Source organism: Castor canadensis, chromosome 8 (assembly GCF_047511655.1).
Source record: "Castor canadensis chromosome 8, mCasCan1.hap1v2, whole genome shotgun sequence".
Taxonomy (NCBI): domain Eukaryota; kingdom Metazoa; phylum Chordata; class Mammalia; order Rodentia; family Castoridae; genus Castor; species Castor canadensis.
In genome coordinates this window covers 142730008-142751981 of record NC_133393.1, presented here as the reverse complement: position 1 = coordinate 142751981, position 21974 = coordinate 142730008, and the positions used below count along the sequence as shown (strand labels likewise).

General features: G+C 37.0%; 1 protein-coding gene across 5 annotated transcripts in view; it reads right to left on the bottom strand.

Moving 5' to 3' along the window:
* Ric8b (RIC8 guanine nucleotide exchange factor B) overlaps positions 1 to 21769 on the bottom strand; it is a 115924-nt gene extending 94155 nt beyond the window's left edge. For all 5 annotated transcript variants that reach the window (XR_012450976.1, XR_012450977.1, XM_020180903.2 and 2 more), the window contains exons 1-2: positions 21635 to 21769; positions 13842 to 13889 (exon numbers count right to left, since the gene is read on the bottom strand). Coding sequence is in view for 3 of the 5 variants with exons in the window: in XM_020180903.2 (XP_020036492.1) it covers positions 13842 to 13889; positions 21635 to 21718 (132 nt within the window). In the remaining 2 variants the exon portion in view is untranslated. The remainder of the gene's footprint in view (positions 1 to 13841; positions 13890 to 21634) is intronic.
* Positions 21770 to 21974: the final 205 nt, after the last annotated feature.

Genomic DNA, 21974 nt, shown 5'->3' with positions numbered 1-21974 from the left:
TTTTTCTTCATTAAAGTGCACATAAATAAATGGTCATATAAATATACAATGAGATGGCAACTGCCCACAAATCAAGAGGCCTCATGGTAGAATGATACCTACTTTGCTGGCACCTTGATCTAAGACTTCCCAGCATCCAGAACAGTGAGAAATAAGTTTCTGTTTTTTAAATCTCCCAGTCTATGGTACTTTGTTAGGACAACCCAGCAAAGTAAGATAGCTGAAAACAGGGACAAGAGGGAGACTAAGATGTCTAAATGAGACAGTTTGTGATAGTAGAGGTTTTCGAAGGCACAGAAATATATTAGTAGTATAGCTCTTCTGTATCCATAGGGAACTAGTTCTAGACCCTCACAGATACCAAAATCTGAGGATGCTCAAGTACCTTATATAAAATGCTGTAGCATTTGTAAACTATGTACATCCTCCTAAATACTCAAAATCATCTCTAGACTCTGATACATGTAATTTTTATGTAAATAGCTGTTAAACTACATAATTTAGAGAATAATTAAGTAAAAAGTCTGCATATGTTCCGTGCAATTTTTTTCCTAATACTTTTAATCTGGGGTTAATTTCCTAATACTTTAATCTGTGGTAAAGACCAAGATACAGAAAGCAAACTGCATAGCAGAAACAATGTTTCTGGGTTTTTCCTAGTTCCAAGTCCTACTATTTTTGGATCTATAGCAATTTACTTAATCTCTCTGAAGCTAAATTTTCTTACATGTAAGATAGAAATATTTCTATTCCATAGCTTTACCAGAATTATTTAATATAGACAGCATCAGAGACAGCATATTATAAAGTGTAAGGCATCTTACATATTACTTCATGGAAAATAGTACAAATGGAAGTAAAAAAACCACCTGGATTCAAGTACTAGCTCTGCCTCTTGTGGCTGTGATGTTGAACAAATTACCTGACGTCACCTGAGCTTCATTTATCTCTAAAAATAGGAATGACTATTTTATAAAAATATGAAATGAGATGACATGTTTTATTTTTATTTTTGGCAGTATTGGGCTTTGAACTCAGTATCTTGTATTTGCTATGTAGATGCTTTACCACTAGTACCATGCTAGCACTTTTATGTTTTAGTTATTTTTCAGGTAGTATTTTTCATTTTTGCCTAAGGTGGGCCTCTCAGACCTACAGCCTCCTGCATAGCTGGGATCAGAGTCCCTCTCCCCCTTTTTCTGAGACAGGTTCTCACTAACTTTGTTTGGGTTGGCCTCGAATTTGTGATCTTCCTGCCTCTGATTCCAGAGTAGCTAGGATTACAGTCATGTACCACCACACCAAACTGACAGACATCTTCACTAGTTATCTTATCTAGTCACTTACACTGGAAAAAAAGCAAGCTTCTCTGTTTCCTTTCGATGCTGATAATCAGTTCAAATCAATGCTTATACTTTGCAAAGCATAGGCTCTGCATCAAATCTCAAATTTTTAATGATAAAATCAGAAAATAAATAGAATCTATTCATAAGCTACACAATGGATCCACTGGATAATTAATGAGTGGCAATATGATGCAGCACTTGGGCTTTGGAGCCAGACTGCTTGGGTTTGGACCCTGGTCTCCCACTACACTAATTTAAACAAGTAATTTCTCTGTGTGCCTTTGTTTCCTCACATGTAAAATAAGCAAAAACACAGTACCTACTTTATAGATTTGTTGTAAGGATTAAATGTGTTCATATGCAGACAGAGCTTGGAATACAGATGGGCATATGGCATATGTTATCTACTAGCGTTTTAAAAATGACTATTGAGATATAATTCACATGCCATAAAGTAAACCTTGTTAAAATATACAATCCTCTTGCTTTTTGTTAGGTATATTTACACTTGTGCAACCATCATCACTAATTTTTAGAACATTCCTATCACCCCCAAAACAAACCTAATACCCATTAGTAGTAAATGCTGATTGTCCTCTTCCCCCAGCCCTGCTCCTGGCAACCACTAATCTACTCTGTCACCATGGATCTGCCATCCTAGACATTCTACATCAATGGAATCACACATGGCTTTCTGTTCCTGGCTTCTTTCACTTACATAGTGGATGTTTGCAAGGTATCAGTTACTTTCTTTTTATGATCAAACAGTATTCCATTGTGTGGATATAACACATTTTATTCACTCATTCACCAGATGATACTGAAGATACTTGGGTTGTTTCCACCTTTGGCTGTTATAAAAATGCTGCAGTAAACATTTGTGTACAAGTTTTTTAGTAGATATATACTCCCATTTATTTTTACAGTACATATATTATAGCAAATCTAGATACTTAGGAGTGTGATTTCTGGATTATATGGTAACTCTGTTTAACCTTTTGAGTAACTGCCAGATTATTTTCCAAAGTGGGAGCACCATTTTACCTTCCTACCAGCAGTGTATGATGGTTGTGATTTCCCCCTATTCCTGTCAACACTTGCTATTATCTTATCCTTTTATTCTAGCTATACTAGTGAGTATGACCTGGTATTTGATGGTGGTTTTGATTTGCCTTTCCCTGACAACTAATGACGTCAAGTATTTTCATGTGTTTATTGTTTAAATATCTTCTTTGGAAACATGTCTATTCAAATACTTTGTTCATTTTTGTTTGACTTTTTATTATTAAGAACTCTTTATATATTCGAGATGTAAGTCTCTCATCAGACAGGTGATTTGCAAATCCCATTCTATGGATTACCTTTTTTTCTTGGTACTGTCCTTGAAGCACAATTGTTTTTAACTTTGATGAGGTCCAATTTATCTATTTTTCTTTTGTTGTTCATGCTTTTGATGTTAAGAATTCATTGCCAAATCTGAGGAGATGATTTACTTCTATGTTTTCTTCTCCAAGTTTTATAGCTTTACCTCTGACATTTGGAACGTCATCCATTTTGAGTTAAGTTTCTGTATGGATCTGAGGAAGGTAAGGACCTGTTTTCTTTTACGTAAGGCTAACTAGTGTCACACTACCATATGTTAATAGCTATAGTCATCCTCATGCTAGTTCCAACTGCCTTGATTACTATTGCTCTGTACTACATTTTGAAATTAGGAATTGTTTTTTTCGCTTCAGTACTGAGGATGGAACCAGGGCCTTGTGCATTTTAGGAAAGCACTCTAACACTACAGTTATGTCCCCAGACTTTTTGTTTTAGATACAAGGTCTCACTACCCAAAAAAAAGAAAAAAAATCCTAGGCTGGCCTCAAACTCATGATCCTTCTGCCTCTGCTTTCTGAGTAGCTGAGACTATAGAAATGTACCATCCCCCTCAGTTGAAATTGTTGAGTCTTCTAAGTTTTGTTTTATTTTGTTTTCCTCCAAAATTGTCTTGGCTATTTTTTGTGTGTGATAATTTCACATGAATTTTAGAACTGGCCTGTCAATTTCCACAAAGCTTCAGCCACCTGGAATCATAAAAGAGACTGCACTGAATCTCTAGATCAAGCTGGAGAATACTGATATTTTAGCAATAGTAAAAGTCTTCCAATTCATAAACATGGAATCTTTTTTCACTTATTTTTTAAATCTGTAATTTCTTTCAACAATGTTTTGTAGTTTTCAAAGTGTAAGTCTGATATGTTCTTAGTCTTACTCTAGGACTTAGTAAACATACCCAAATTTATCAGAACCTTCTTCAAATTTATACTAATCTTCTGTGAGGTATATAGAAATGTTATTCCTGTACAATGCTGTTTCCTTTCTTCTCTTTTTTGTGGTATTATTGTTGTACATATTATATCTACAAATGTTGTAAATCTAAAAATGCAGCATTACAATTAATGCTTTATAAATTTTATCTTTTAAAGAAGTAGAGAGTAAGTACACACTTAAAACTTTTGTTATATTAGCCTTCTTTTTATCATTTCTGATTCTCTTGATTTGTTCTTGTGGATTCTAGTTATTAGCTCAACAATACATTATATACACAATGTTTTGTACAAGTGCTTTTAAAAATCAATTAAGAGAAGGGAAGAGATATGAACTTACATTGGCTTTTACAATTACTTACTTTTACCCATGCTAGCTATTTACTTATTTATTGTTTGAATTCAAACTCCATTTGGAATTACCTGCTTTCAATATGAAGAAGTTGTTGTAGGACTTCTAGTAAGATGAGTCAGCTAGCAACAAATTCAGTTGTTTATACCTGGAAAAGTCTTGCCTTAAGTTTTTTTTTGAGCATGTTATTCCACTACCTCAGGCCTACATTTTTTTTTTTTTTTTTTGGAGGTGGTACTGGAATTTGAATGGAGGGCCTCACATGCTAGGCAGGTACTCTACCACTTGAGCCATGCCTCTCAGCCCTTTTTTGCTTTGTTATTTTTCAGATAAGAGTCTTGTATTTTTGCCCAGGGCTGGCCTCAGACCAAGATCCATATACTTCTGCCTCTCTTCCTATGCATGCATCCCACATATGCAGGATCATATGTGGCTTATTGATCAGGATGGGGCCTTTTTTTCCTAAGCTGGCATCAAACCACAATCCTCCTGATCTCTGCTTCCTGAGAATGGGATTACAAGCATGAGTCACTGTGCTCAGCTAGCCTACATATCTGATGAGAACTCAGCTGTGAATCTTACTGAGATTCCCTTGTAACTGATGAGTCATTTTTCCCTTGCCTCATTCAAGAAATCTCTCCTTGTATTTGGCTTTTATCATTTTTACTACAATGTAGCTATTTGTAAATCTCTAAGTTCAGTGAGTTTCTTGGATGTGTAGGTTTTCAATAAATGTAGGAAGTTTTCAGTCATTATTTCTTCGAATGTTTTCTTCTCCTTCTCTCCCATCATGCATACATTGGTATGTAAATATCCCACATTTCTCTGAGGCTCTTTTCATTTTTTTTTTGTTTTTCATTTGCTTATTCTATTGATTTTTCTTCAAGTTTGCTTATTCCTGCTGACGACTCCTCTATACTGCTGCAGCCCTTTTGGTTACTGTACTTTATTCATCTTTCCAACTCCAGAGTGTTCATGTGGCTTAAAAAATAACTTCTACCTCTGTACAGATATTCTCCATTTGATGTAACATTGTTATTATATCTTCGATTACTTCTTTAAACATGGCTGGCTTTAATTCTCTGAATATATTTATAATGGTTACTTTCAAGTCTGTTAAATCCAACAGCTGGTGAGTCTCACGGGCAGTTTCTGTTGCCTGCCTTCCTCCCTGTATGGTCATTCCCTGTATTGGTTATTCTTTTCTGTTTGCATGCCTCATAATATGGAGGTGGGGGAAATAGGCATTTTCTTAATACATTGTAGCAGCCCTTAGTACCAGTCAAACTTCACATTTCTCTGTTCTAGAACCTGCTATTGTTACTTATTAATTTGTTCAGTGACTGGTTGAATTATTTTAGTAAAGTTGATTTTGCTCCCTTATCCTGTCCTGTGAAGCCCTGACAATGTGCCTTGGAGGGTGTACCCACAGAGGCTCTGGGTTGACAGCAGCTTCGGCAGTTACCTCTTTGACTTTCTCTTTTCTTCAACACAATAACTGCTGCCTGTTGATCTTCTGTTTTCAACAATGTCCTAGGGCAAAAACTGCTCTTTTGATAAGACAGTTCCTAAGGTCAGTACTTGAAATTTGTTCTGGCCACGGAAGAGTTCCTCTCAGCTAATTCTTCCCCTTTCTCTCTAGCAAACTAGCTGAACTTCAGGTTGATTTATACCTGCAAGGAATCCATCAATCTACACCAACTGCCTTTTACCACAACCTGCACCCTTAGCTCTATATTTCTCCATTCTCTGCTGCACAAGAAGTCAGTTCCTTTGAGGAGATATTCAGACCTGTTATAAGGCCTGCTTCTCTCACTGGGAGAATTTTCAAGCTGGAAACAGAGACATTGGCATGCTTTTCTGGGAGGAGCACACTCACTTTAGAAGCTAATAGTTTGGTCCGAGTAAGGGTAGTACTCCAGGTCTCTGGCTTGACTTTCCTGGGGTGGAACCATGTCCCACCATCTTGGGGAAAGACAATAGTAGTCCTAGTATTCTCAGCAGTGTCACATTCAAGGTACAGCCTCCACTTCATAAGTGGGGACCAGATGGAAGGAAACAGCCCCACCTCTCAGCTGTACTCATCTAAAATTTAGTGTCAGCAACACCAGGTAGCTGGAAGCAGAATGAGAAATGCTGAAATTCTGTCCTTCCTGGGAAGAATGTCCTTCAACTGAGAGCTGGGACAAAAGGGAGCCCTATGTTCTTCACTGCACAAGTTTGGAGGATAGACTCCACCTTACTTAGCAGAGAGAGAAGGAGAGAACAGGTCTCGGTTCAAACACCACAGACAAACCTTCACTTTTCTCACTGAGTTTTAGGTTTTCTTGAATAAATGCTTTCTTTACTGCCTGTAAGCACTTGGGATTATTTCCAGAGACTTAAAAACATTTATTTTAAAAAGTAATTTTCACCAGTTTCATTTGGGAAGGTATATAAAGCTCCATATACTGTCATGGCTAGACAATAAATGTATTGATGAAATTTCTAAATGAGAAATTGCACCTAAAACTATGAATATAAATCAAATATTTTTATCATCCCACACAGAAATCCCAAAACATGGTCTAAAGGTCATATATAACTGTCTCATCTATGGCTTACTAAGTCAGAAGAGCTGTTCTGTTGTTTCTCCTTAGATTTAGTCCTTTAATACCTTGGGGGGCGGGAATTACCTAAAATGAAAGTGGAGTCTAGAATGAAATTTAAATTGTTTTATTTGAAACACTATGAGGCATTCATCCTGCCTTATGATATAACTTGGCCCTTTTAAGTCAAGTTTTATGCCAGATTCATCCAGACAGGAACTTTTAAAAATGAAGTTTAGATGCTTTTGGGATTGTGTGTATATTTTAAAGACATTAAGATACTGAAAATTATCTTTAAAGCTATTGGTTTCAAAGTGAGAACTATACTTGTATCATGTATACAAACAGTCCCCGCAGGTGAAAACATCAAATTTTGAGTCAAATTTGCAAGTCATACAAAGCTTATTTTGTTTTAGTAAAAATTAGGGTTTGACAATTTCAGATGTCCAAAATAAAGGGCTTTCAGAACAAGCACCCATACTTCAGGCTATTCACAAGCATGGATCTGCAGTGGAGGATTAAACGGCTCTACCTTGGTACATTTTCCTTGGTTGAAACTAATACAGATATTTGCCTATTTGTTTCCTGTAGTCCACAATGGCAATCCTCAGATGTCTCAACAGATAAAGTGCCAAGCCAAATACCATAGGCAAACAGCCAATTTAGGAATGTAGACCTAATACACAGCCTGGCATATAGGAGTTTTTGAAAAAAATACTATGGACTACAGAATCTCTAATATGCCATATATATCCAAGTCTGGGGGGAAAAGTAAAAAAAAGAAAATCTGAAATATCATAATGGACCTTTGTGTTCACATACATTTGTTTCACTCCATAAACTGGTTCTACAAATACTACTTTAAACGTAAATAACATTTTTTCATGTTTCCCCAAAGGAAATATGTAAGGCAACTGAGAAGGCTCAGTTAAAGTACATAACTTTAAAAAAAAGACAGTATTGCTCTTTGCTTATACCTCTAATCATACTATTATAAACTAGTATGTCATTATGTAATTACTCTTAAATCAATGTAATTATTATAATAGCAAAGTTTAAAATATAGAAAACAGAAAGAAAATACAATCGACAGTAATAATATTCAGGTAGCACCATTTAGTGAATTTCACTGTAGCCATTTTTCTTTGGATAATTTTTATTAGTTTTACACAGTTGTGATCACATTCTACGTATACTTTTGTATTCCGCTTTCTTAGTGAACATTATGAGATGTGCTTTGATTCTGTTGTGCAGTGAAAAAAATGTAACATACAAAACCAAACTATATCAATCACAGGAATTCTAGCCTCCACTCAAATCTCCAAGTTCTTTTCATTCATTTGATAGCTATTTATTGTAGATGCCTATTCTGTTCCACAGAGTGGTAGGAGTTGAAAATACAAAGATAAGGAATCCAGAGTTCTTGTCCTCTTGAAGGGCTCACAATCTCAAACTAGCAATTACCTTATGCCTTAACAGAAATATGGGCTTACCTTCATGAATCTGAAGTAGTGAAATCCAAGTAATGTTTGAAACTTAGGTATTTTAAACTTTACTCTTTTGAGTTTTCTCACATATAGTAAGGTATATTTTTATCTTATAGGTGAGTGAGTTGCAATTATTCTACTGATTTCATGACTTTTTTTTATTAACTTTTACTATAATTAGTAAGTATTCTTTATTGGGTTTGAGATCAGTTTTACTTTTAAAAAATATAAGAGTTTTCTTTCCCTCAAGATGTGAGTTTTCCGATTATTTATCATTTCCCTCTCTCCAGCCTACCTATTTGCATGATACATTTGTTTATGTGCTGCAGGTAATAACAGCCTACTAATTTAGTTATGGAATGTAAAGCAAATGTATATAAGCACACGTGCTTATATACAAATACATAATGATCCACATATACCTGCAATTACTTGCATTACATGCACAAACATTAGAATAGTATCTGACTTCACTTCCCTAGAAAAATTTAAGCACTCCCACTTGCTAATTTCCTTTGCTATCTTCCAATTTAAGTCTAGCTGTGCTAAATGGTGTTTCAAGGTATGAAATAATAGATAAAACAAGGTACTGGATTATAATTTCAAGTCTTTAGAAATATACCTTAAATGGTAACAAGACGGAGCTATAGAGCAGTAAGTGGTAAAAGAGCTGCACATAATAGTCAGAAAATCTGTTTTCTATTTGAGGCTCTACCGTTTACAATGGATATCAGTATAAGCAAGTTACTGTTCATGTAAGCCTCAGTTTTCTTATCCATAAAATAAGTATGGTGATATTCTCACCATACTTAAGAGTTAGTGGTAAGAAGCAAATCTTTGTAAAAATGCAAAACACTGTGTAAGTATCAGGAATTGGGTCCAAGGATCATTCACTTATAACCTTATCCTGAAAAAGTCAATATAGTCAAGTTATATTTTTTGAAGGGCACTCTTCCCTTACACTACCTCTAAGTTGTCTCAAAGAAGTTTTACATAAGAAAGATATTACCGTGTTTTTCAAAGAGACAGCACTATACTATATTGAAAGAAGTTCCTGCTGTTACTGAGTAGCTGCTGGCAGAAGACTCCAGAAACACATTTAGGAAAGAAAGAGAACAAAAGCAGCAAAAATAACTGTGCAGTAATTTGAATTCCTTTTATTTTCAGATTTGTTTTAATATAGAGAAGTGCCTACTATTCTATGTCTCTACACTGAGAACTTAAAATGCTGTTAGGATGTAGTTCCTTTGACTTGTCCAATGTTTTTGATGTCAAAGTCTTAAAAAGAGCCTCAGGCATGAAAAAGTCACTAATGGTTTTAACCCTCAGAGACTAAAACTGATTTGTTTGCCAACATTTTTCCATTAATGAAGATTACCTAGCTAGGTCCCTAATGACACTTGTTTATAACAGAACTCCCAGAAATCTATACACTGTAACTGAAATAAACACTAGTACAGAAGTTACTCTCTCCAGAGATCTAAAAGTAGCCAAGGACAAGCTCTGTGCCTATGAATTCAGCAATGTAGAGATCAAAAATAAAAAAATAACAGCTATATGGAACATATAGCTGTTTTTCATTATTATCTAAACAATACTAAATAACAACTATTTACATAGCATTAACATTGTATTAGGCATTGTAAGAACTCTAAAGATGGTTTAAAGCATATGGGAAGATGTGTGCAGGTTATGTATTTTACTTGAGAAAAATGTAAGCACTCCAGTTGCTAATGTCCTTTTTATCTTCCAGTTTAATTCCAGTTGCCTAAATGGTATCTGAAGGTATGAAATAAGAGATAAAAAGGTACTAGGATCCTAATTTCATAGGCAAATAGTACATTATTTTATATAAGGAACATGGTGGGGATTTTGTTGTCCTGGAGGAAGGCTATTCTGAAACTGACCCCACATAGGGGATAAGATGACTTAGAAAAAGTAAGGTTTTTCTACTACCCTATAAGAAATCAACAACATGCTTTATTAATAACTATGTGGGACCTTTCTCCCCCCAACTAAAATTTATATTTGATGAGGAAATCTCTCTCTTAATGTACTTATTTTGGTCGGTAAAAGGACTATCAAAGTTTCCAAAGTCAGATTCCTAAGGCACCATGAATCTTTTTTTTTTTTTTTTTCATTTTTCTTTTATTATTCATATGTGCATACAAGGCTTGGTTTATTTCTCCCCCCTGCCCCCACCCCCTCCCTTACCACCCACTCCACCCCCTCCCGCTCCCCCCCTCAATACCCAGCAGAAACTATTTTGCCCTTATCTCTAATTTTGTTGTAGAGAGAGTATAAGCAATAATAGGAAGGAACAAGGGGTTTTGCTGGTTGAGATAAGGATAGCTATACAGGGCATTGACTCACATTGATTTCCTGTGCGTGGGTGTTACCTTCTAGGTTAATTCTTTTTAATCTAACCTTTTCTCTAGTTCCTGGTCCCCTTTTCCTATTGGCCTCAGTTGCTTTAAGGTATCTGCTTTAGTTTCTCTGCATTAAGGGCAACAAATGCTAGCTAGTTTTTTAGGTGTCTTATCTATCCTCACCCCTCCCTCGTGTGCTCTCGCTTTTATCATGTGCTCATAGTCCAATCCCCTTGTTGTGTTTGCCCTTGATCTAATGTCCACATATGAGGGAGAACATACGATTTTTGGTCTTTTGAGCCAGGCTAACCTCACTCAGAATGATGTTCTCCAATTCCATCCATTTACCAGCGAATGATAACATTTCGTTCTTCTTCATGGCTGCATAAAATTCCATTGTGTATAGATACCACATTTTCTTAATCCATTCGTCAGTGGTGGGGCATCTTGGCTGTTTCCATAACTTGGCTATTGTGAATAGTGCCGCAATAAACATGGATGTGCAGGTGCCTCTGGAGTAACAGTCTTTTGGGTATATCCCCAAGAGTGGTATTGCTGGATCAAATGGTAGATCGATGTCCAGCTTTTTAAGTAGCCTCCAAATTTTTTTCCAGAGTGGTTGTACTAGTCTACATTCCCACCAACAGTGTAAGAGGGTTCCTTTTTCCCCGCATCCTCGCCAACACCTGTTGTTGGTGGTGTTGCTGATGATGGCTATTCTAACAGGGGTGAGGTGGAATCTTAGTGTGGTTTTAATTTGCATTTCCTTTATTGCTAGAGATGGTGAGCATTTTTTCATGTGTTTTCTGGCCATTTGAATTTCTTCTTTTGAGAAAGTTCTGTTTAGTTCACCTGCCCATTTCTTTATTGGTTCATTAGTTTTGGGAGAATTTAGTTTTTTAAGTTCCCTGTATATTCTGGTTATCAGTCCTTTGTCTGATGTATAGTTGGCAAATATTTTCTCCCACTCTGTGGGTGTTCTCTTCAGTTTAGAGACCATTTCTTTTGATGAACAGAAGCTTTTTAGTTTTATGAGGTCCCATTTATCTATGCTATCTCTTAGTTGCTGTGCTGCTGGGGTTTCATTGAGAAAGTACTTACCTATACCTACTAACTCCAGAGTATTTCCTACTTTTTCTTGTATCAACTTAAGAGTTTGGGGTCTGATATTAAGATCCTTGATCCATTTTGAGTTAATCTTGGTATAGGGTGATATACATGGATCTAGTTTCAGTTTTTTGCAGACTGCTAACCAGTTTTCCCAGCAGTTTTTGTTGAAGAGGCTGCTATTTCTCCATCGTATATTTTTAGCTCCTTTGTCAAAGATAAGTTGCTTATAGTTGTGTGGCTTCATATCTGGCACCATGAATCTTACAGATGTATAGTATAGAATCTCTCAACTAAACATATAGCAGTGCTCCACTATGTAAATGTGCCATGGTTTCTTCAGATACTCCTCAAATACAACTTAGTTGTTTCCAATTTCTTGTTATTTATGTATAACATTTCAATAAATAACTTTATTTACCTGGGTTCAATCTATACACAAAACAGATTTCTAAAAGTGGTATTATTTGGTTAAAGGCATCTGTAATTTTAATAGATGCTGCCAGTTTTTCCTTTATAGGGATTGTGCCACTATGCATTCCCACTAAAGACCATCACTAAAAATACATATGCTTGGGACCCATTCCCAAATTCTAATTCAGTAGATTAAGGGATTGGGCTTGTAACTCAGCTGATTAAGGGAGCAGGCCTTTTGGGAGCTACCCAAAGAGCACATTCCTGATTGAGAATCTCTATTCTAAAAGGTATTGTTTATTTTATTTACATTGTTCAAATCCAAAAGAAAGTCCCCTTAAATCTCCAAAGTTTATACTCCATGGTTATTCATTCCATAAATACTTTTTGAGTATATATGTGAACACTCCAGATGTCAAAGATATAAAAATAAATAACAGTGCCTGTCATCAGGAGTCCTCAGGTCCACATTCAGACACAGAAATAAATTATGAAATAAGCTTTAAGTCTCTGTTAGAGACTTACACAGAATATTATGGTAACACTGAAAAAGAGAACTTCACCCTAACTTTGGATTGCTAAAGAAGTATTGCTGAAGCAGGTATGCCTGAGGAGGAATTAACCAGGTGAAAAGGAGAAGAGGTATAGAAGGAGAAGGCATTGTAGGTTGAAAACAATAGATGCAAAAGTAGGAAGAGACAAAAGGGGTATGTATGTATGTGTAACTATAAACATTTTATTTAGCTAGAACACAAAATACAGGCGAAAGAGAAGAAATAGGCTGCAAAGTACAAGGAGAGCAGAACACCTCGTATGTCACATTTAGAAGCATAAACTTTATTCTGCAGGCAAAGAAAGTCCCTAAAGTGCTCAAGAAGGACATGCTCAGAATGCTGTTTTTGATTTATAGACTATCAACTGAAAGGGCATGTAACTGGAAAATGAAAGAAGAGTTAGAAAACTGATGCAATAATCCAGATGAAGGCTTGAATTGTGAAAGGAGTTAAGGAAGAATAGACTGAAGAAATATTAAGAAATAAAAATAAGACAAGAATAGATATTAGATGTAGTGACAGAGGTGAATGAACAGATTATTTCCAGGTGTTATCAATCCACTACAGCAAAGTACTAGAACCATTTTTTTTTTCCAGCTACAGTGATAGATTTATACTGATTCAGATACGCTCTCTTATCTGATCTTGGCATTTGTAAGGCTGGGATAGATATATGGAGCCCAGCAAAATGTAAGGCAAAATTGGTGAGTTTATCTTCATTAGCATGATGCTTTAACCAATCATGCCAAGCAACCATAGGCAACCCCAATAGGCAAGTAGACATTAAGTGCTCATATTTATGATGTACCCTCTCTTGTAGTAACCCCTCTAAGGGTGAGTCTCTTGACTCCATTTTTTCCTATGCCCATGACACTAGTGACCCAGACAACTGCTTAATAACATAAATAATTGCAGCATAAAAAGGATATGAGATTGTTGGAGAGGATGATGAACAGCTGCTTTCCTAAAATTTATCATGCCAAGTTTTACATCAGCAAGGCATCTGGACAACCTGGAGTCCTCACACCAGAAAAGGCAACCTTTTGGCAATGATAAAGTCTGAGGAGAGTCCCCTGTGGACCCTGTAATTTATGCAAATCTAAGGTTCTGTGGGGATGGATCAGGAGGAAATTGTGTGTAACCCATACTAAACCTGGTACCTCTCTTTCTTCTCAAGGCTCCTAAAAAACAAACTGAAGAAAAACCAAAAACTACTTAACCATTATCAGATGAAAAAAAATCCACTGCTTAAAAAGTCCAGCAATGAAATAAACACACACACATACATACACAGAGTAACATCAAGGCTTACCTTTCTTTTATCTTCATCTGTTGATTCAAATTTGAATGTAGCCCTATGCTGAGGAAGGAGAAAAAGGGAAACATCGTCATTTTAAAATCACAGATTTAAAATTCTGACTGTTTTTTTAAAACAAAATACATCAAATAATCTTTCCTATAAAAATATTGCTTTCCCATATGTCAATATTCTTATTAAAGTAAGAGAGAGGCATGGAAGGAAATGATTACTTGCAGGAGAAATATATACAAAGGAGTACAGAGAACCAAGCCACTAACCGCACAGGAAAATCTGGAATATACAGCAAAGAATATAAAACATTTGAGCTAGTCTTTGAGGGATAAGTAGGAGTTTGCCAGAAGGCAAACGGAAAGCATTCTAGGGACAAAAACAAAGGCTCAAATGTGTGTAACTGTATATATAATCATGAAACAAGCAACTCTGTGAGACTAAAACACTGGATACATATTAGCGGATGGGGACACAGAGGAAGACGAGAATGGAAAAGTAGACTGGGTAGAGATGTGGAAGGGCCTTCCAACGTTAATGAGTTTATATTTTCTTTTTTATATGACAAAAGAAACCATCAGAGAATTGCAGATAAATATTTGGTATTTAGAAAAGTAATTGTTGGTTTAAATCATGGCTCCATCACTTACTAGCTATGATTTTGGAAAAGTAAACTGTGATTGCACTTCTCATTTGAAGACGGGGAAAATGATAAGTAAATAATAAATATCAGGATTATAATAATAATATACCAATGATAGTGAAGAAAAATAATAGGAAAGAAAGTGTTGTGACTGTCCTGAAATGATTGGTAACATATTTTCTACTTTGTAGCTGAAGCAGAGAAGAATGAATGATAGGATAAGTTGTCTTGCACATAAGGAGAGGTGGTACCCATCTTGAAAAAAAAGAAAAGAGGAGTGGAACTCAAAACAGAGCCCATAGTTCCTCAGCCTTTCAAGTTTTAGTCAAGAGAACCAAGTGCTCACTGGGTTTGGTAGCACACACCTGTAATCCCAGCTACTCAGGAGAGATACAAGGATCACTGTTGCAGGCCAGTCTAGGCAAAGTTAGTGTACCAAACCCTATCTGAAAAACAAACTGAAAGCAAAAGGACTGGAGGGAGTGGGGGAACGAGTATTAGAGCCCTGATCTTGCAAGCATGAAGTTCTCAGTTCAAACCCTAATACAGCAAAAAAAGAGAACCAAGTGTTTATATGAATCTTAAGCCCACCTTTAAAAAACAACAACAAAAAACACTACACTGAACATCACTCTATTTCCTTTCTATTTCTTTCACTGACCACATTGACAAATGTGTATTGGCAACCCATCAGGAATTAGGCACATTAAGTACTAAAGATAGCATCATTACAGGTGGTTCTGTGTGAACAGCTTTGTAGAAACAGCATTTTTTGAAATTAAATGAGATGGAGAAATGATGGTAAGGAAACAGTTCTGAGTGTAAGAAATAAGTTACAGGAAAGACAAGAGGTAAGACATGAGGACTATTTAAGGAAATCTCAGAAATGTGGATACTAAACAATTTTAATGGGTGAAGTCAAGTGGTAAGGGCATGCATTTAAAAATTTGTACCTGAAATGGCAGATAAGCAACAGGCAACTATGGGAGGACTATGAGGGAGGTTATGAAGCAGCATTCTGGAAGAATATTTTGTTCTCAAAGGAGCAAGAGCAATGACATAAACACATGTGAGGAATAGGCAGCTACAATCCAGGCATGATATTGCCAGAGGCAGTGTAAACTGACACAAACCTTAAAAGGGAAAATGATTTGGTAACTAACACATATTAGAAGCCATAAAAATATTTATCCTCTTTGCCCCAGATCTCCTACTCCTAGGAATTTATCTTAGTGAAATCATCCAAAAGGAGAGAAAAATTATGTATGTAAGCATATTCACTACAGTGTTATTTAATATGGTAAAAGAAAAGAGGCAAGCTGAATATTCAACAAGAGACTGATAAAACGTTGTGCATTAATAATATACTATTAAACATATCCTATCCATCTGATAAAATGCTATTAAGAATTTTAAAAATGATGACTCATTGTTGGTATATTATTTTTATAATACAAAATTTTAAAATAAATGATAAAGAATGAATGAATGAACAAGAAAGGAAGGAAGAACAGGATGTAAATCTGAGGGCTATCCTTAGGAATTTATAGCAAAAAAAAAAAAAGATAAGGAAGCACCAGACATCAGGCCAAAGTCATAAAAAGATGCTCAATAATGGTTCAACACAAATAAACCTGAGTAACTACCAGAAAACAAGGAAGATTACTTTTTGCCATTCTACATAAAATATTAATTCTGTACATTATCTGGAATAAATGTGCCTAGTTATTAATATATAATGAATCTCCTAAACTTTATTTGGCATTTATGGGGAGAGGACAGGAAAATCGCAAAAAGTAATGGTCTTTTGAAGAGAAATTCATTAAGTTACAAAATATCTTTTAAATATTTCCTACATAATTAATCTTTTTAGGTAATAATTTAGAATAGTACCAAGGGCTAATTTTTAAATGCAAGGCTGATAGTGTAATAAAACGACAACATTAAAAAAATCTTTCAAAACCCTATCTAACCAGCATGAAGACTTTAATTAGAAAATATACTGGTAAATGAGGCATTACAATTTGAAGTCTGAATGTACTTATCTACTCAGAAGCTCAACCATCTAGCTCAACCAATATATGTTTACTTCTTTAAGGCTAGCTGCTTTTATCTAAGTTAGACCACATCTAACATACTAAGAACACCTATCCCTTATTTGTTCCCTTTCTAAAGCTCATACCTCACCTTCTTTAAACACTTAATTTCCAGAGGAACAGGAGCAACATGTCAATATAAATTAAAGAGTAAAACCACTGTTCAACTTAAGAGACCAAGCAAGCTAGAACAACTCAATGACACACCAGATTCATTATGAGGACTCCTGACTGTAGGTTTTGTACCCTATGAGTAGGCTCTAAAAAGCTCAGGCATCAGACAACCTTGAATTTGAGCACAGTCATGCTGGTTACTAAGTGCAACCCTGATGAAGTTATTCAACTTTATGACCTATCAGATTTTCCTTATCTTTATGTTACAGTACCTCACACATAGTAGGTGTTCATTAAATGGCCACTACTGTTATTGCATGGCCTCTGCTGTGGTGTGTGGTCAAATACCAACCTACTAGAGAACTACATGTTATTTCACAGATTTTGGAAGATATACTCAAACAGTACTAATACAGGGAATAAACTTACTTGGGGTGGTGTGGGTTGCACTGCATTTCATGAACAGTTTACTGACAGAACTAAAAACAAGTAACAGATTATATAACACAATCTGAAAATAAAAACAAGATATAACAAAGGAACAGCCCATTAAACATGTGCCTGTGCAAAAGCTCAGGGTGAACTCAAAGAGTCAGAGCTCAACCTCTAAAATGGAAATCAAAAAGTCTCCTATATGGTCCTGGATATTTAAACACCACACTCAAATACAGAGGCTCTATTTCTAGACACATCCCACTACAAGGTATCTATCAATCAGATTCTTGGAGCACATAAATGAAGATCTTACTGCTATCAGTATAGTCCTCTCTCCTATGATAACTACCTGACAGTACCTTAAATAGATTTTACCCTTCATTTGGTCATAAACTTGCCATATTTCCAAAATGGAATCCTGGTAGTTTCTACAGGTGCCAAACCACCTCTTCAGTTATCATAGCTGATTACTCTAGGTCAGTTTCTGGATCTATTAAATGAAGACTTTGAACCCAATTATTTTTGAGGTTCTTTCTCCTTAAAATATTCTGTGATTCTGGCGTGGGGGAGCAGGGCTTTAGCTCAGTGGTAGAATGTGTACTTAGCATATGCAAGACCCTGGGTTCAATGTCTAGCATCCTCTCCCCAAATCAGGTGATTCAAGGAATCGGGACACTCCTTGCACCTTGTGGGCCTTGCTCACTGTTTTTTGTTGGTATTCATGATAATGATGGCAACCAATCTTGCTACTAACCCTGTTATCAGAACAGGTCATGAAGAGGACCAAAAGCTTGGATAGTCTAAACTAGAGCAATATATACTTCCCAAAATGAACAGCTCATTCCATAACTAAAGTGGAAGTGATTAGGGCTCAACAGTAGCAAAGGATGTAGTATACTGTGTTCAAAACCACAGAATCAACTGGGAAAAGGCAACATGGTCCTATAAGGAGTTCTGGATATGGAATTGAAGACCAGGTCTGCCACTTACTTACTAGTTATGTGCTCTTGAGTGTGTATACAGTCACTCTCTCTCTCTCTGAATCTCAATCTCCTATTCAACAAAAGAGAGCATACTTCCATCTATTCTTATAATTTTTAATATAAGGTTATATGTGATGACTTATGAAAATTCTTAGGAAAATATGGAGTACGTGGTAGGTGCTCAATAAATGTTAACAGGTGAACTCAGAGGAGTGAAAAATAACCTCTCCTACTTAAATTTTTTTTTTTAACTAATGCAAGTCAACTTGCATTATGCTCTTGATGGAAAGACAAGTTCCATTCTTTGTGGGATAGAGATCTTCCCTCTCCCCAAGATGACAAGGGTCAGTGAATGAAGCAAGAACACTTTGAAATGAGTCTCTGTAACACAGCTGAAATGTGATGTTTCCTAGAATCAGTTAGGCAACTGCTGCTCTGCACATAGTACAAGATATGCCATGCTAAAGATACCCATTAGAAGGTGCAAGGGTTAAGGAAAAAGGGAAGAATGGAGTAGATCCTCTAATTTCTTATTCTGTTATGTCAATTGAGTACCATGTTTGGTTTCTACCTTTGTTACCCAAAGCTAACAGTTCTTCAGTGGCAGTCACTATTCTAAGTGCTTTCCACATATAACTCATCTAATTCTGACAACCCTGTGATATAGATACTATTATCCTCATTTGATAGATGAGGAAACTAAGGCACAGCAAAACTAAACAACTGTCCAAGATTACACAGATTATAAACTGAGGATCAGCATCCAGGCAGTCTGGCTCCAGAGCCTGTACTCTGGCCATACAACTTTTTGAAAAACCTTGATCATTATACTCATAACTTACTGAGTGAGTACCTTCTAGGTGCAGTGTACTCAATGTTTGGGATTATATTTAATTTAACTTAATTCTTACAATAAATTAAGAGAATAGTGGTATTATCCCTATTTTATAGATAAGGCTTAAAATAACTTATCCATAGTCATGAAGCTAATTAATGGTAGAACTGGGATTAGAACTAAGGTTTATCTGATGATCCTACCTTCCTTCTACTATAATTGAGAGGACTGACTTTATTAGAGAAATAAGGTAACATAAAGAACCTCCCTTCTCCTCTTCCAAACAGTGAACAAATTACTATTTTTTACCTCATTCATTCTTCTTTTGTTTGGACTCTTCAATACCCCATAATCACCTTTTTCTAAAATATTTCTCAAATCCATTTTTCCAGATAAGAAAATAAGCACATGCTATCCAGCTACTTTTTCAGAGTTTCAGACTCCATATAACGTAAAACTGGGCAGTTTATTTCCACTCCTCTATTCTTATTGCCTGAACACTGGTATCATATTTCCTTTCTATTCGTCTCCCCCCAAAGTCTCTCCCTTTGAGGTGCAGAGCTTCAATGCAACATGAAGCTCAACTATTCTCTTTGTACTATAATCAGCCCTACTATACTGATCCTACTACAATCAACATCAAACATGAGCACTTTCTTCTGACAGAGCTAGCTGACCCCCTTTACATCAAGTCAGAACATTCTCAGGCTTGGCTTGACCAAAAAGTGTAAGTGTCTCGAACCTCTGAAGCACTTCAGGATATCATCTTAATAAAGAATGGGCACAAAAAACTGGAAAATATTCTCAATATGAAAAGGGGGATCTGGTGATATCTAGAACTTAGGCTCTAACAATACTTGGCCAGGAGTGGTAAGTGGAAATCAACCTAAAGGGAGATCAAGGAAATGAAGAGACAAACTGGAGGAAGAAAATAGAGGATCTAATTATTTTAGCCACGAAAGAAAATAGAAATACTGAAAGAGGTAATAAGATCCAGTTGAAGGTTTTTCCTCCTCCCTCCCCTGTAGAAGAAAGTTCCTATTTATTGCTGGGTATCTGGCATATAGTAAGTACTAAATAGCAGTTAGTTCAAATATGAAGGCCAAGTTTTCTATGACACTTCTTTCTTTTGAAAATAAGTTTTTAGCTGCCTCATATCTTTTCTGGAAAGCAGTAATAAAGTTTAAAGAATATAATCTATGCAATATGTACACCTACTTAGTAAATGAGTTTCTCCTAAATTACACAGATAAACTTAACAGTAAAGCATGTCAGAAAGTAACAGGGCAAAGATGTGAATAGAACACAGCCCATGCATCTTCCAAAAAAAGCAGCATAGCATAAAGAGCACTGGACTTGGACTGGGAAAATTAGATTCAAACCTTAGGTATACCTTTCACTGGCTGGGTGGAATTGGGACTCCTAAATCTTATCATTCGTGAAATGAGGAATGTTACCACTCTGCTCACAGGATTTTGGGAGGATTAAATGAGAACAAATGTTCTTCACTAACAAGGGACTTGTCTTATTTTTGGATCTTTTCTACCAGGGGCAGAAATGGCATACTAGCAGCTCAATAATGCAAAGTACATGCAAGTGCAGTGGTGGGCACAGAACAGACAGATGAGGAGATCATGAACGCAGGGAAGTGAAAGGAAAAAAGATGTTATGTCTAGGGTGTGACTTGAGTGTTGGGTGTGTTTTCACAGAAGGGAGTAGTCAGTCATTCTGTAGTTTTCTAAACAGACTAACGGTGTGGTATGTTACCTTTTGAAGTGAACACATAAAATTCCTGGAAGGAAAAGTAATGGAGAGCTAACGGTTCTTGGAGAGAGATTCAGAAAAGTGACTGGGGTTTATAACAAGATACCATTTCACTGCAGAACTGGAAAGTAGAAAGTACAATGAATGGATAGTTTGAAGACCTAGGGTGGAATCCTGGCTTCCAAGTGTGACCTTGGGCAAGTTACTTAACGCAGCTAGAGTCTCAATTGCAAAACACAGATTAATACCTTGCAGGGCTGCTGTCAAGATTAAACGAGATAATGAATAGAAAAGCCGTTAATGCGATACAAATAATAGGTATCATTAGGAATTAGATTCTCCACCCACTTTCAATATATGTCTATGACCTTGGGCGTCTTTGCATCTCGGTTTCCTCATCTATAAAATGGAATGATACTATCTACCCTATAAACACTCTGAGGATCAAATGAGACCACATATGACACATCAACGCCTTGAAAAGTGTGCAGTGGTACAGGTATACAAAAAAATGACATCGTAGCTGATAAGTTTTTAATGCATGTCAACGGCTGTGTTTTTGCAAAGCAGGTATTCTTCTGCTATACAGGTGAGGAAGCCTCGCAAGCATTTATGCATCCAAGAGTGGGGCACAGAGGCACATCTACGGATTCTGGGGGTGTGACTTGCACGCTTGGGTTGAGGACCGTAGGATAGGCGGCTGGGCCAGGAATCAGAGGAGTGGGCGCTAGAGTAGGGGGAGGGGGATGCAGGATGCACGGATAGGAAAGGCTGGGGGCACAAACACGCATGCCCAAGCCGGAAACGTTTTCGGGGGAGAGCAATGCGCATCCCCGGAATGAGGGGGGTGGGGAAAGATGAGATGTGCAAGCCCCGAGGGCGGCCCGGGGGTGCGATAGGGCACGCCGGGACTCAGAGCTCTTTACCTTGTCGCTGTAATCCCTCAGGACCCGCTCGATAGCCCCCGCCTCGCCGGCCCGGACGATGTAAAGGGCGCGCTCCTCATCCATGGCCGCAGGTGCGGGGGAGCCGCGGCCGCTGTGCGCGCCCAAGCCGCTGCCTCCAGGTAAACGCCTCGCGCCCCCGCTCGCTCGCTCCTTCCCAGCTTGCTTCCTTCCTTCCCTCCTTCCCTCCCTCCCTCTAGTCTCCAACCCGCCAGCCTCCGCCCGGGCAGACCCGACGTCACCGCCCCTCAACTTTCACCCCGCGACGTCACCGCTCCCCCAGCAACCGGCTCCTCGCGGCCGCCCCCGACAAGGCCCAGGA